General features: G+C 41.6%; 1 protein-coding gene across 1 annotated transcript in view; it reads right to left on the bottom strand.

Moving 5' to 3' along the window:
• The window catches only part of atp1a2a (ATPase Na+/K+ transporting subunit alpha 2a), a 213,653-nt gene that overhangs the window by 18,946 nt on the left and 177,723 nt on the right, over positions 1 to 16,984 (bottom strand). Inside the window, exons 19-21 of the mRNA XM_079561009.1 lie at positions 9,849 to 9,972; positions 1,165 to 1,310; positions 842 to 972 (exon numbers count right to left, since the gene is read on the bottom strand). Of these exons, the coding sequence (XP_079417135.1) occupies positions 842 to 972; positions 1,165 to 1,310; positions 9,849 to 9,972 (401 nt within the window). The remainder of the gene's footprint in view (positions 1 to 841; positions 973 to 1,164; positions 1,311 to 9,848; positions 9,973 to 16,984) is intronic.

Genomic DNA, 16,984 nt, shown 5'->3' with positions numbered 1-16,984 from the left:
TTATTCACAGCAGATTATTCAGTAGAAGCGAAAAACGGCAGTCGTAGCATTAGCACGATGCTAACATAGCATTCTCCATTATTTATGCATTTATGGGCTGTTGAACCACTTTGCTCCTCTCCATGTCTTTGTATCTTTATTTAGTAGAAAACTATATTCATAATTCAGCGTTTGTTAGAGTGTTTTCCAATAATTAGAGAAAGTTTAGATTTTTCACGAAATTGTTTTCCCCTTTAACTGTTTTCAAACATGACCATATATGGCCGTCTGTATCTATGATGCAAGCGGCATATTTTGTCAGTGGTTTCAGAAGAGCGGAGACAAATGTGAACGATCTACGTCGTTTTTTTCCACAAAAACCTATGGATACAAGGGAGTCATTAGCAGCTGTTCAGATTTGAAAGGAATAGGCCACAGATTTTACATACTGAGATACGTTCTTACCTTAGCTTAGACGAGTTATACATAGAAAACGTAGGAGAATTCAACACCAATGCGCAACAGCAGTTTCCATCAACTTTACATTGATTTTACAATATAAATATGACTATTTTTGTAACTAAAAGTCAGTCTCTTGTGATCCACAATCTCCCTGTGTGGCCACTCCCCTCACTGATGCGCTCTGAGACCAAAGAAGTGAAGCATAAGAATAAAACTGAGAATAAAACCAAGTTATGGAAAAAAACATCTGAACTAATTTAACAGCAGACATCGCGTGTTTCCGCCAAATCCGTCCGAGCCCCATGTTTGAGTAAAGTGTTCGCACAATGTGAAGATCCACATGAAGAAAACACTTTCCAATTGCCTGTTGACCACACTCTGCTTTTTGAGCTTCACTCACTTCATGCCCTGCTGGAAGAGCGAGTTCCTCCTGGTCTTGCAGATGATGAGGTCGGCCCACTGCACGATGACGATGCTGGTGAAGAAGGACGTGTGGCAGGTGAACTCCACGATCTTCCTCTGCTCATAGGTCTGTGCAAAGAAAATGGAGGAAATATAAGAGTGACCCTGCAGCTGCCGGGAGGATTAGAACCTCGCCACAGTGGCCCAAACGCAAACACCACGTTCTACAAATACAAGTGCTAGATTATTAGGAAACGATGGTACTTCCAGGACTTTTGGAGCAGTCCCTATAGTTTGTCTCTTGGGGGATGTGCCACGTACCCATTCCTGTCCATAGGTGTCCTCCAGGTCGTTCACATCGCGGTCGTCCCACTGGATCCGGATCCCGACCAGACTCCACGGCAGGAACCCGTTCTCCGCCAGAATCACAAAGTACGTGAAGAAGCCGGCCAGAGCTTGGATCATTCCTGCGGGCGGAGTAAACACAAACGTGAGCGGAAAAGGAAAGAAACAACGCTCAGTTTCACTTTATGATTTCATGTATACTTAATTCGATAGGGCCTCACTACGGAAACCACTGGTCGATCCGTTATTAAGCCTGTTTGCTCTTGCACACTCAGACTGAAGCAAAACCAGAGAAATGTCTTGCCCAAGGGCAGACCAATCACTTTGTCATCAGTATTGCTTCTGTATTAATTTTATTGTTCATCCATTCCCAAAGTCCAGAGCATCAAAGCCCCCGATCGTTCTGAAGATCTAACTGTGGTCGAAATATAATAATATAATAATATAATAATAACAATGGCCTACACTTGTATTGCGCTTTACAAGCCTGAGCTGACGAGCTTCTCAATGCGCTTACACTGTAGTCACTATTTATTGCACAGTTGGTGGTGATAAGCTACAGCAGATGCCCTGATACCGACATTAGTAAGGGTTTTGCCCTTCAGGGCGAAACAAGACCCCTCCACTTCGCGTCGGGGTCCGGTTCGCCCTGTCGGTGCTTATTTTCCCGATAATGACCAGCGTTCTATACATTATCCCGCTTATTATACGGCCATTTGCCAACTGGACACACACAACATAAACTTAGTACACTTTTATGAAGGTCGAAAGGTTTATTTAATGACTTCCGCGACAAATAGTTCCCAAAAGTTTGTGCGTTGCTCGGCAACGTTTTGCTAGGCTAGAAGCAGCAAGGCTAGAAGTTAGCCTAGCTACTTAGTTGAAGGCGCAGTTGGAGGAGGAATGGTGGTGAATCTCTGGGTAAGTTGAAAGACTCACGTTAACTTCACGAGCAATTCCCCCGACTTCTCTCTCAGTGACGGGGACAGAGATAGTGTCGCTACTACGTACGCGCGGAGTGATATGAAATCACGAACTCCGTTGCCATTGGCAGTGGTCATTATTTTTTTCAGAGGTCCTTTATCAGAAAATAATGACCGGTAGAACGTTGGGAAATCCCATTCAAATCAACGGAGCCTCTACTTACGGTGTGAAGAGCCGTATAATAAGTCAAACATAAATCATACATGAATATTCAACCATCCATCCATTCATTCCATTTCGTAGTCATACGTACAACTTCCTGGTTAGCATTATCCGTTTTTAAAGTATGGGTTATCTCTCCATGTCTCCGTATCTTTATTTAGTAGAAAAATATATTCATAATTCAGCATTTGTTAAAGTAATGATGGAGAAATGAGAGAAAAGTTCAGTTTTTTCAAGGGCTGGGACTTTTCTTGATTAATTCGGATTAATTAATTACTTTCATATGGTTTAGCGCATTTAAAAATAATAATAGAATTTAATCACTTTACTTAAGCAGTGCAGGCACTATTTCAGGGGGACATTTCCTCGTTTTCCAGAGTGTTGTTGATTTCTGGAGATATTTTTAATTCATGCAGTCCTTATATTTGAGGAGTTAAGTGGTGCTAGGCTAGTGCTAGGCTAGTGCATGTCTATGGTAACTAGTAGCCTGCAATAAAAACCTCTTCAAAATCATGGGTTAGTTCACCAAACTTTGCCATATCTGATTTGTAGAAAACTCCTTGTGAATTCCACGTAAAGCAACAAACTACTGTAGATCCGGTAACCGAGCAGATCACTCCGCCGCTGCGTAGCTACAACCAGGAAGCTGATGCTGCTCAAATATAATTTCTTTTAAATGCAAAATGGTTATATTTCAAAAAATATTCAGTCAACACAGACATTTATATATAGGGTCAGACTGTTTTTAATGCAGGCCACTAGTTACCATAGACATGCACTAGCCTAGCACTAGCCTAGCACCACTAAACTCTTCAAATATAAGGACTGTATGAATGAAAAATTAAAAAAACAAAATCTCCAGAAATCAACAACACTCTGGAAAACTAGGAAATGAAGCCCTATGTCAAAAATCCTGAAATATCCCTTTAAGGACGAACACGGCCTTAAGGCAAAAACTATTTTACTGTCAAACTTGGTCATTCACACAATTAAGCCGCATAAACTTATTTTAAAAGAACTGCTATTGTTTTTAAAGTGTTTGAAATTATCTCACAGGCCTCACTACTTCAAAAAAGTTGGAATGTAGGAAAATACAAAGAAGCATCCAAAGTAAACCCAATAAAATAAAAAATAATAATACAACCCCTAAATTTGACGGTGAAGGTATTTTCTCTATATAATAATAACCTCTTGCATCAAAATCAGACAAAGTCTCCCTCGAGCGTCTGCAAACACACACAGCCGCATGTTATTGATGTTTTTTGTTGTTTTTTTTCGCTGCGCTGTATCTTTAGCCTGTAGCCCCTAAGCTAACATGACAGCAGCGCTAACGCCTGAGCTAAAGTGACACGAAATCCCCCTGAACGCGGCGCAATTTATAGAAACATTTGCGCGGCTCTGACAGCGATGTTTTGACACGTGCTAATAAAGCGCTCAGCATGAACGCCCCGTCTCCTCGCTCGCCGTCTCCGTCACGTCAGGCGGCCAGAGGAGCGCACCTGAAGTTAGTCACTGAGTATTAATATCACAGATCGTCTACTTCCTCCCGAGCTTCAAAGGTTCGCCTCTCACGGCTGGTGACACTAACGGAAGCCGGGGGGGAGGGGGGGTGATTTTTAATTTCACGTTGCCAAATTCGTTTTGTCAGAGTGGGTGGGACGCTTTCAACTTGACGGACGGCTAATTTCTGAAGTTTCTTTTTTTTTTCTCGCTCTCTCTGAAGTGAAGTGGAAGTGCAGGCAGTTCTAATGAGCTCATTTAGCGAGCAGTTACCGCAGGAGTGGTCCAAGAAGTCAGAGGCGCCGCAATGTCAGTCTGAGGTTTTGTGCAGCGATTGCCACCGTAATTGACACAAAATAAATTTCTCACAGTAAAATTACAGACTTCATTATTATCAATGTAATCATACAAGCAGAGGTGGGAGAATTTACATTTTTCTTCGGGACTTGAGACTCACTTGACCAAAGCTCCAAAAAGACTTCACTTGGGACTTGCTGTTTGTGACTCAAGACTTAACTTGGACTTGAGGCCAATGACTCTTAAAGGAATAGGCCACCGTTTTTACATACTGAGATATGTTCTTACCTAACCTTAGTCGAGTTAATATATCCCCGTCTGGTCTTTGTCCGTGCGCTCTGCCAGGCAAACGGAGCACATACGCAGCCTCTCCCACATGTCACATAGCTCCAAAAAAGCTCACGATAGAAGCTACCAAGCTCTTCCACGTGTTCCCTACTTAAATAAAGGCTAAAGGCTATTGACGGAAGTGAGCGGGGGGAAGTCTTTAGGAGTTACTGCGCGGACGTTTTGCTCCTCGTATCATTACGCCTCACAATATAGTGCCCCTTTTTATCTGCTTATAAAATCGACATGCTACATTTCTGTGTAAATATACTTCGCATGAAAACACTTCACGTAACTTCATTTAAATAGGGAACACGTGGAAGAGCTTGGTAGCTTCTATCGTGAGCTTTTTTTGGAGCTATATGACATGTGGGAGAGGCTGCGTATGTGCTCCGTTTGCGTGACAGAGCGCACGGACAAAGACCAGACGGGGATATATTAACTCGGCTAAAGTGAGGTAAGAACATATCTCAGTATGTAAAAACGGTGGCCTATTCCTTTAATGACTTGCTGTAACTTTATAGTTAATATATTATTTGAGTGTTTACTTATTTATTTGAGTAGATGAGGGAGGCTTCCCCCTTGACTTCAGCGCAGACTAGTTGAAGCTCGTTCTTGCTGGCAATGTGGCTGATGCTACATCCAAAACGAGCAGATTGGTAAGGACGGTCAAATTGGGAAAATGCTGCTGAAGCAAAAATTCTGTAAACTGTATAGATCTAGCAGTTGACCCTATGAAAGGTTAAGGATTAGAAACTAGGATTAGGACATAGAGGCTATAATTTGATGGTTTCGGACTTAGCCTGAGATTTTGGAGTCAGCTCCATTATTTAGATTAGGTTGAAAATAAAAATAGATACATGTTGCAAATATTAAAGTGTGCTTGTGAAGTGTGAAATCAGTGCAGTAATCTTCACTTTACTCCGCAGTAATCTTCACTTTACTGTGCGGATGCCAAATTACTCCTGGTATTATTACGCCTTGCAATATAGTCCCCCCTTTTATCCGCTTAGAAAATCCACATTGTTTAATTTTGTGTATTATACTTTGTAGTGGAACACTTCACGTAACCATATTTAAATAGGGAAAACGTGGAAGAGCTTGGTAGCTTCTATCTTGACCTGTTTTGGAGCTTTAGTGGAGAGGGGGAGAGGCTAAATGCTAACGCCATCTGCGCTGTGTTTACGTGACTGAAGGCACGGGGGAAGATCAGACAGGTCCTAAAGAACTCGTCAAAGCTAAGGTAAGAACATATCTCAGTATGGAACAACGGTGGCCTATTCCTTTAAGACAAATAGAGGGATGGCAGAAAGACAAGCCTATAAATAATGACTTAAAGAGGCATAACCGTTTTAATGGAAAGTCTACTACAGCAAGGAACTTCCGGAGCCTGCTGCCATTTCCTGTTATGCTCCAGCAGCTGATACTACATCCATGCTTTTCACAGTCTGTGTTTAAAACTCTTACTTTTACCTCCGGAAGCTACAAAAAGCTATTTTATATTTTACTGTTTTTATTAGGAGCCAGTAGTAAACCCTGCTTGGCGTCCCCTTGTCATCGTTTACCTGCTCTTCTCTGCGTCTGCGGGACAAAGTTAGTTTGTCAGTTTCAAAGATGGTGCACTGATGTCATGTGTGAATGCAACAAGGACGGGCAGGAAAATCTTATTGAGGTATTGAGGCTTTCAAGGTTAAGCTCCATTCTAGATCATAATTGTCATTAATCAAACAGCCATTTCTGTTCCACTGAGTTCCATCCTGCAGCCCAGCCTCGCGCTGCTGTTGTTTACCGTACGCGCCGCGCCTCCCTGTCGAGCCCGGAGCCAATAAAAGCGAGTCTGCCTTTGATTTCCTCCATAACTGGTGATAAAAGCCGAGATGCGGAGTCAGAGCAGGTGCTGCGAACGCTTTATGTGCCGTAAATGTCAGAACAATTAGCGTTAAATTGCTGTGCTCTTCTTGATGCGCGTCCTCCTCGCCGCCTCCCGTCCTCACCTGTTCCCCGTGCGTTTACAAAAGGCGAGGGTTCAGGGCTGAGGCGGAGGCGCTGTGATAAACGCCCGGCGCTTATTGTGCAGTGTTTACGCCGGTCGTAAGTTCAGCACAAGCAGAGGCCTGTCACAGTGATTCATGCTGAGCAGATCAGGGTTCAGGACTGTTTTACTAAAGCATTTCCAGTGGATGTATCTTGACAACTGGAATGTTTTATTATACTTGTTGTTACTGTCATAGTTTTTTTTTGTTAAATCAAAGGCAGCACGACAATTACGGGAAACAGAACTGCCCCGGAAATACAGGAAACACAAACGAGTTATTCAGATAAGATACAATTGGGTTGTATCTTATCAAGTGGGTAATGGATGAAAAATATCCTATGGAAAGTCAGCTGTACATTGTCATATTAAAGCCACAAACCACATCACTGACGACATCATTTAGCCTAGAGGAAAATATGTTTTTGAGAACTGGGAAATAGCTTTTATAACCACTTTCTGAGATGAGATAATCCTTGACTTTTCAAGCAGTGATAATACATACATATTTTTACCGAGCAAAGCAATGCGAGGCAGCAGTCGGTCAGCGATCTATAAACTACTTTCTCCCGTGAATTCACTTGTTTACAGTGTATTCTTGTGTGTTATGTTTCACTTTGCTTCGACCGCAAAAGTCCTTGAACACATTGCGCTTGTAATTTCCAATTCACAAACGGAAAGGATCGTGTTTCCCATAGCACATGGCGGCAGCATAAAGCCAGGTTTAACCATAGACTGTACAGCGAGTGTAACATATTATTATTAGATTGATGTAGGCTACCATTATTTAATTTCCCCACGGTGATCATATTCATGTTTCATATTAATAATTTATTACTGTGAGTTCCACAGTTTATGATCTAATAGGACACATGTAATGGTCTGTGTTCTGTATAAAACAGGAGGAGCAAAATCAGCGTAAAGCTAAATTCACAGGACTTTCTACAAAATCAGAGCTCACTTCAGTGACTGATGTGAAACATACTACTAACTAGGGATTGGGCGGATCGATACCACTTAAAAAGTAGCCGTTTCGATATATCAATACCAAACGGCTACATTTTAAGTATCGATGTTGGGCAAAAAGCACCGATACTAATTTGCATATGTAAAAGGAAGGCGGGGCAGCAATCATCAACACAAAAGGATGATTTATTTCTTTGTTCTGAGCCAAAACAGTTCACAACAGCAAAGGATTGAACTGAACCAGTCATATCATTCTGGTTTAGGTTCTGTTTGTCATTTAAGCATTAATTTTAAATGTTGTTTATGCATTTAATTTCACATTAACATTGTTTAATTAACCAGTTAAAGTAATATAATTTTGATGGACCAATTAATTATATAAAATAACCAGTTTTAGAAATGTATATTGATTGAAATACATTCACCCATATGAAATGACCAGTATCGGTATCGGTATCCACAATAAAGTACCAAAAAATGTGGTATCGGTTTGATTTCCTTATTTATAAAGTGCCAAAGGGCTTTGATGTTCATTTTATTGTCATCTAATTGCACTAGTGAGGCAGAGGAAGACCTAAAACGAGACGGCTGGACAATGTGCTGGAAAAACTGACTCTGAAGAACTGTCTTGTTACGGCGAGAGACAGGACGAGATGGAGATGCCGAGTCGATTTGGTCACCAGGGACCGGAATCGACCTGATGGATGAAGAAGAAGAATCGCACTAGTTAAACTTTCTCACGGCTGCAGTGGCAGCTCCTGTTTCTGCCTCGGTTCCTCTGAGCTTTTCTATAGCCTCAAATAAACACAACTGCATGGCCTGGGTCACTGAGCGCAAAACATGGAGTGGATCCGTAAAAAAACACAGACTCGGACTGGATTGAACAGGCGCAACTCACATAAAACAGAACCTGGAATGGAGCAGCAAAACGCAATAGCTTGTAGTTTCTGGCGTGTCATTCCAGCTTGCCGAGAAATCGGGCCAAAAACAACCCAACAAGTTGAATATCCCCGATTTGAGATCGGAGCGGTCCCGACGTCCTTCAGAGCAGACGAGACCTGACTCAACTCACCACACACGGCAGGAACATCTGATAAGATTATCTTTAGAGCCATTACGATAATCGGAGCATCCTTAAGATTGTCGGAAGGAGAGAATTGGGGCTAAATTTGGCCTAATCATCCTGCCACGCGAACCAGGCTTTAGTGAGGTTCATACTGGCAAAAATAGAACAATGTAGCGCCTGTTAAGACAAACACACATTAAATTAGGGCTGCTCGATTATTGAAAAAATAATAATCACAATTATTTTTGTCATAAGTGAAATCACGATTATTCAAACGATTATTTGTTCCCTATAAAAAAGGTCTTCATTTTATTTATATATTTATTAATAAAAAAAACTATGCTGAATATTTTCTGTTTTCTGAACAGTCATAAAAATACAAATGATTTCAAGTTTGCCTCGATTAAAGAGAGTTTGTTTTTATGTCAGGCAAAAGCATGAGCCATGGCACGTGAAATGCGAAGGGGAAATAATCCCAGCGCCATGAAATATGCAAGTCTGCTTTGAAAAAAAATAAAAAAATAAAAAAATAAAAAAACAAAATAAAAAAAAGATGTGAAAAAAAAAATGTTTTTTTTTTTCCGATTATGCTAATTTTTTAATCGTTTAGTGCAGTGTTTTTCAACCTTTGTTGAGCCAAGGCACATTTTTTTCATTGAAATAAATTCTCATCAAAGTGTCTTGGCTAAGAACACCGTATAGTCTCACTAGCCACAATGCCTCAATACATCACTAATTCTCTTGTCTCAAAGAAATTAACTACCTGATATGGAAGAGTATAATATGGTTACTCTGCCGATCACTAGACAGCACAGATACTCGAAAACGGTACATTATTTGTGGATAATAATGCATTTGTTTAAAAAAATAATTATTATTATTATAATTTAAATAATTTAAAATAATTTCCCAAGGCACACTAGTGTGCCACGGCACAGTGTTTGAAAAACACTGGTTTAGTGGAATAATCGAAATTGTAATTGAATTTCGATTAATTGCACAGCCCTACGTCAAATAATGACTTAAAGAGGCAAAAAAGTTTAAATGGGCAGCCATTACAGCAAGAAACTTTCTGAGCCCCATTTTCTCTTAGGATACTAATGCAATGGTGCTGGACTGTTCTCCTATTACTGTATAACAAGAACAGTCATATTCATTTAATCTTTCCAATGGTCCATGTTTATGCTCCTGTCTGCATCCCCAAACTGAGGACACAGTCAGTCATAATATGTTTGGGGCTGAAAATGCTTTGACCAAACACCCATGTTTTCCGTCCAATTTGAATAAACTCATCATTTCAGTTCCATCTCCTTCGCTGGCACTCACCGATCTGCCCGTACGCCATGCTGATGAGCCGCTCGTTGACCAGCTTGTCGGTTTTGGGGTTGCGGGGCTGCCTCTTCATGATGTCGCTCTCCGCCGTCTCGTAGGCCAGGGAGATGGCGGGCACCTGGAGAGGGATGGGAGCGGAGACAGTGAGCAACATGAGCGCGGGTTTGTGCGGCTTGTAACGGGCGACGTGTGGCATTTGTCACGGCTGCACCGGCACAAAAGGGAGCTAGACAGAGAGCGGGGAGATGTATTACGGCAAACGCTGTTTTCAATCACTCTGAGGCCGGGACACAGGGAAAAGGCCAAGACAAAAGCATAAGGGAGCGCACTGTGGGGGAAAAACAACCTTTGACTTTAAGATATGCACGTCTATATGTATTCAAAACAGCGATATATTGTATTTTTCACATATTTGATCATCGTTTCAGACAACATCAATCAACCACATCTTTATTTCTATAGCACATTTAAAAACAACTACTACTAGACTTATTTAACGGAAAATCACAAGAAGACATTATCAAGATAAACTTACCAAAGTACATTAGCATCACGGCTAAGGACATAATAAAAATGAGTGCACTTGTTAGTGTCCGAACGCCTCAGAAGCGGATCAGAGGTTACATTAACCTAAAATTAACCGTCATTTATGGAAGATTTTTTAGCTTTGATGGAAAATGTTGAAGTCCATTCAAATCAAGCCGTGACTTAATTCAATTAATTCATGCTTTTAAAAACAGACGATTTGGAAAATGGCTAAATCGTAAATTGAGTCCGCCGCTCCATGTCACAACAACGTGCGGCCAATTTAGCAGCGTTTCAGACGCTCCGTAGTAAAATGAAGCAGCGACTTTCTGAAGATCTGCTGCTTCACAAAGGCCACGTGTTGTGTTTTAAGAGGACGAGGTGGAGTTTTCTTCCGCTAAAAAAGAGTTTCCCACTTTCCTCCGGTCTGCTCCTGTGCTTTTCTCTCACTCTGCTCTGAGCGGACCATTTAACTCCGCCCCTTTCCCTTGAGTCTCCATGGAGACGGTTGTCAATCACAGCAGAGGCATGAAGACGATAAAACAAACACTTTTAAAAACTCCATGGTTTTATTTTTGAGAGCAGATGAAGAAAATCTAAAACAGAAATAATGTTTAAATTAAGGGTTTTGTTTTCTTAATGGGCCTAATTGTATCTGCATTATGAAATATTAATGAGCAGGACTCTGAGCAGTTTTCTTCAGATCAGGAGACTTTTTAAAGTTTATTTCAAATAAAATCGATTAAAATCGTAATTGTCCAAACTGAGTTTGTGTTTCTGTGAGCGTAGGGCTCACAGTTTCTTAAATTTGTACCAGTGAAATATGAATCTTAATTTTGATGAGCAGATGATGCTCTGAATAAGTCGTAGTCTTTTAAAGGGACTATATGGAGTTTAAAAATGTTAAAAATATGTATTTTCCTCCCCTTACATGATCCAGCCATGTCCTAATGTGTAGAATGAGCCCAGACCTGTCTCTAAAATCCTGCTCTGTCGCTCAGAAAGGTGTGAATTCGGGTCTGAAGTGCCGTCATGCATGAGCTTAATATAGAAGGTACAGTTACGCTTAAGACCTGAGGTGGCAGTAGTGAGTATAAATGGCCAACTTTTACGTATAAGTTTGAACATATTTTTGTTGCAAAGAATTGTTGACCATAATTCTGTTCAAAATGTTTAGTTTAGGTCCATTCATCCTTTAATAATGTCCTTCCAAATAGCCCATATATATACATTACTTTAAAAAATGTGAACAATGAGTAGCTCATGACGGAAAAACGATCCCTCGTAACACGATAGAAAAACCGACAGAAGGGAGTTTGCATAATATCAGTAATGTTCATCCATCAGACGTTCATTATTTAGTCGATAGAAAAGTGTGACCTCGGTTGAATAGAGTTTGGAACTTACAATTAATGGAATAAAATGTGAAGTTTGGGTTTACACTTTGCAAATGCAGATAGAGGAGGTAGAAAAGTAGCGTCGCTCCCCCACAAACAAACCACACAGAATCCTAATGAGAAAGGTCTGTGGCGAGACGAGCGGCAAAAATAACGAAACGAGGAAACTACTCAGAACATGATGCAAAGTGCGAATGTAAGGAGTTTTCACTCATAAGGAGATTCAGTCGTGCAGAGAGCGAATCTGAGCGGAGGCGGAAACACAGAGAAATTGTCAGATCCTTCTAAAGCGCGGGGCTAAGAAGGCCGCTGTAATAAAGATCTCATATCGCCGAGGTTTACCGGGGACACAGCGGCGCAATATGTGAGACTTAGAGCAGGAAATCACGGTCTTATGTGGGATCGGAGGAGGTTTGTGAGTGCGAGGGAAGCGGGAGCGCAGATACACAGCGGCTGGTTTTGGTCTTGATGTTCACGAAAGGAACAGAGGACAGACGGGAGGACAAGGATCGGGGACAAGACTGGGGGAAAGCACAAAGCACTCAAGTTACTACTTTAGTTACAGTTACTCGCTACTTCTCCCCAAAAGCAACAGATCTGCATAAAACGGCAATGGCTCAAAATAAGCAAAAGGATGCATCATCGATAGGGTTAAGGGCTGTCAAGATTTTCATGGTTGGCCAAAAACATGCCCTGAGCAGCGATTGGTCTACTAAAAGGGGGCGTAACTATAACTTTTCTGACCCAAACTGACTGTTTTTAATGAAGGCTAGCTGAAACCATAGAAATGCACTAGCCTTGCACTAGCCTAGCGCCACGAAACTCTTCAAACATAAGAACTGCATGAATTACAAAACAAATATCTCCAGGTACCAGCAGCACTCTGGATAACTAGGAAATGAGGCCCTATGTCAAAAATCCTGAAATATCCCTTTAATGTGTTTTTCTTTCCAGCCAATGTGAGCGAAGTGATTTGCCCAAGGACACAAGTGCTCACAGGTGAGTGTTGTAGTAGTTATTGTCATTGCACTGTATCTGTGAGAGACTCTTCAGCAGCTTCGAGTGCGTCCTGTGAGACTGGGTTTGATAAACATTTTTCAGCGCTAACTAAAAATACCGGAGAAGTGAGAGGTCCTCGGCACCGCGGTGCCCTGAGCCTGTAGCCCGCGGTCCGACCGGTGTTAACAAGCAGCCGACGCACTCATAGATTTGTACTCCCGCTTGTATAAACACTATCAGCTAGTTTATTGAATATCTGCATCTTAATTGGTGCTGCACTCTTCAAAGCAGATACGCAGCTGTTTTGCTCGGCTGGTGCTTTTTTTTTTCCAGAAGGGAACTCTGTTTTCAATGCAAATGAGGAGCGTTTGTACTTCAGTCGTGGGGGGATTTTAAAAGAAACAAAATAGAGTCCAGGTTCAGGTAATACTTGTCAACATGAGGCGCTCTGCCCCACTGATGAGGGAGGGGGTGAGGAGGAGTGAGTCTGATACTTCTGTACAGTGGAGTTGGGAAGATCACATTATATTTAAGGGCCTGTCTCAGCGGCCTGGAGACTAGTTGGAGACTCGAGTTGCCGCTGGTCACAGAGATGTCTCCGGGTCTCTGGCCAGAAAACCATGCTTGCAACTTGACTGCCACCGAACCGGAGCAACCAAGGCACACTAATAGAATCACGAAGAAGAAGCAGGCTAACGGGCAAAGCTAACTGTGGGCTAGTGTTACTTTAAACAGTATTTACTGCCAAGTTTGAGTGAAAAAAATATTTCCATTGTTTAATTGGATGTACAATATCCATCACTCCCTTCGCCTTTTCTGTCAGTGTAGTATTTACTCTCCAAGTTGCGGTTATGGCCTCTAAGGGCTAGAACTGCTTTAAAGCCTGGTGCCTAATTTTTGGGAACTTCCTATAGCTAGATATTCCTCCTGTGATAACGCTGGGCTAGCTACAATTAAAGGGGCCAGGCTGGTTTTCGTAAGAAACATTTAATAAATCTCGTACTTAACTCTTTAAGAGTCAGCGAGCTCCCCACTGCCAGAGGTTTTTCAGGATTTTGACTGTTTTTTCAAGACCCACAGAAAAATTAGGTCTATGTCAACACGAAACCCAATAAAAAGAAAGATTAGACTCTCTTCTTTCATCTAAAAAAAAGTTTGTTTGTACCTCTTTCCATTCGTCCGTAGAAAATAGGTGAAATCACCCAAAATGCTGTTTTCTGACCAAAAAGCTGAGAAAACGAAAGAGCAATACTGCCACCTAGTGACTCAATAAAACAACTTGTAGTTCTTTTATTGCGTCACTAGGTGGCAGCATTAGAAAGCACAACTAAGATTTTAACACCAGACATGCTCAAGGCTTTGCTGCAGCTGTTCCCACTGAAAAAATGAATTGACGTCTATAGATGTCATTGGCAGTCAATGAGTTAATGAGGGCAGGACTGTTAGCATTGGAGCTGTGCGAGCTACACGTCACACAAGGGCGGAGTCTACAGTGAAGATCCCGCCCTTATGCCCTTTTCAGGAACATGCTTCGTCAGAGCTGGGGAGGAGGAGTCTGTAAATCCGCCATGATTTTCCCCTCGAGACTGGTCATTGAGGCAAACGGGGAGGAGAAGTCTGCAGTCTATGACAAATATATATGAATTTTGGGTTCCATCATGAGTCTTGTTGAGGCTTGTTTGTTCGTCCTTCTTAGGATTTGTTGTGTCATTAATGAAGCCCAACGCACTGCTTCACTTGCACTATAACCGATCGGCAACTTCTCCCACCGAAAGTGCGATGTAAAAACAGTCCCACCGTTTCCTACACGCCGTCTCCTGCCTTTGATCAGCGCGGGCTCAGAGTGAAAGTTATAACAAGTCTTAAATTAAACACATTTTGAACACATTTGTCTCTTTCTTCCATTCTCCGCCGGTGATGGATTGCGCCCCTGCGGCAGTCGGCACGTCGGCGCCTCCCTTTGTTGCCGCGGGAAGTACAATGGCAGGGACTGGCAGCTCTCTGAAATGTAAATCGGCGGGCGAGCTTTGTTCCGCCGCGACAAATGGACCGCGGCGCGCAGCCAAAAGCATTATTTCTTCACATGACAAGAAAGTACAAATTAATGCGCGCGCTCCCTTACGCTGCGGGCGCTAACAGCTCTGACACGAGTATTAATGCTGTTTTGCGGCGCGTCACCTTTAGCTCGCCCGCAGCCATCCAACATGCTAATAATTAACGTCCCGTACACATCATTTTCAGAAGAAGAAGCTCAATTAATGGGAATGCTGCTTTGGGCTCGCCGCGCGTTCTGGGGAATGCAATAAACAGCGTAAACACCCGGCGCGTTTGGGAAGGATGAATTATAAATAGTTGAACGTTTCTGGTAAATTTTTAAAGAATGTGCCCGGAGATATTAGCCGCGTGGTGGAAGGTGCAGCGTAAACATTACAGTGTGTGGGCTGCACAGGCGTCATGGGAAACGCGCACGGCTCTATTAAGCTTGTGAAGGCTCCCAGTCGTCCAGGGATTATCCATAGTAGTAGAGATGTTCAAATATAGTGGACTGAACTCGGACTGAACTGGCTGAGTTTGAGCTGAGGACGTTTCACTTGATTCGTTCATCTTTGTTTAGTGCAGACACTTAAAGGAGCTATACCTGATTGTACAAAGAAACAGGGTCACTCAAATTTCAAATTGCTATTTTCTGGTCCAAGCTCATCTCAAACATTCCTAATAAATTTACAGCATCAAAATTCGTCTGAGTTTAAACCAGGTTCCACAACTTTCAGGGAGGAAAACTGTCACTTCACTGTAAAATATGACTACTAGCCTGACATTTTATGACTGTTTAAAAGGCTTTAAAACCAGTGTTTTTCTGATAAATATCTGCTTTTACCATATACTAAAGCAGTGGTTCCCAACCTTTTTTGTCTTGCGTACCCCTTGGGCTCTTCAGTGGTCGTCCGTGTACCCCTACCTCAAGTATTTACTTAAAAGTGGTATTTGTAAGAAAAAGGACAATGCTGTGGTAAAAATAAACCTAAAATTCTCCCAAAGCAGCACATTTTACTGCAAAATATAGCTTTTCCAATGAAAATGATGTTCAGTTTCCCACTTTTTGAAATCTGAAACAGTTCCAAGTACCCCCTACTAGGGGGTACTTTGTCGTCGTACTACGACGACAAAGCAATTAAAAAAAAGCGATGAAAAGGTAACAAAAACTGACAAAAACATGCACACAAAAAAAAGTAATTAAAAAGCAACACAAAACAACATAAAATGTGACAAAAATGCGGCGACAACGTAACACAAAAAAAAACCTTCCAATCACTTTTGTAGGCCATAGCTTTCAAATTAAGCGTTACACTTAGGCCTGCCGCGATAATTAGCGGTTTGACACAGAGTCAACAAGTTTCCCACAAAAAAAGCTGCTTCACTCCAACAGTGTATACAGGAGGTTATATTTTAAAAGAAAAGGAAAAAACAAAACATATGGCTACTCTACTTTTGCTTTAATACATCTGAATCCATAGATTTAATATACATTTTATTGTAACCAGGTTGGATTCAACATAGAAGTGAGTTCTTGTCCGGACATATTTAACCAGAATAATGTAGATGAAATATCAATATTATTGTTATTGGGATATTTCTGAAGATGATACTGTATATTGACTATTTAATAAAAATGTTGTGACGTTTTTCAGGCCTATCTGCAGACGGACTCCCATCAGTCCTGGGTCTATCTATAGCCTCACCGTCCATAGGAGTGGATCCCTCCTTCTTTTCTCCCGTTGGGTGTTTCAGTATTCCTAGCCAGGTAGGAGGGTCTAAGGACAGGGGACGCCCGAAGCACGTTTCCATCTGCTTATTTAGACATAACATCTGTTTGGACACTGCTTTTGCTTGGATATTACATTGGTTATTGCTTCACTGTTTTGATGTTTGTGCAATACAAAACAACTTGATTTGTTTTGACTCTTCGGAGCTTTGGGGTGCTCATTATGTCTTCTGTCTCAGTAAAAGCAAAAAGCACCGTCTTGGCGTTAGCTCGCAGCTGAAACATTCAAAGGCAAAGAAAAAACAACTCTGATTCCATTGTCTGATGAAAATAATGTTCTACATTTAGCACTCTTAAATAAACCTTTCTCTGGTGTGTTTTACCAGTCTAAATTTCAACGATAAGAGCGAGAAGAAGTGAAATGCCCTGAACTCACTCACATTATG

The sequence above is a fragment of the Gobius niger genome (genome assembly GCF_951799975.1).
Source record: "Gobius niger genome assembly, chromosome: 8".
Lineage (NCBI taxonomy): Eukaryota > Metazoa > Chordata > Actinopteri > Gobiiformes > Gobiidae > Gobius > Gobius niger.
Note: the sequence above shows the minus strand (reverse complement) of the source record. Positions and strands in the feature narration are given on the sequence as shown.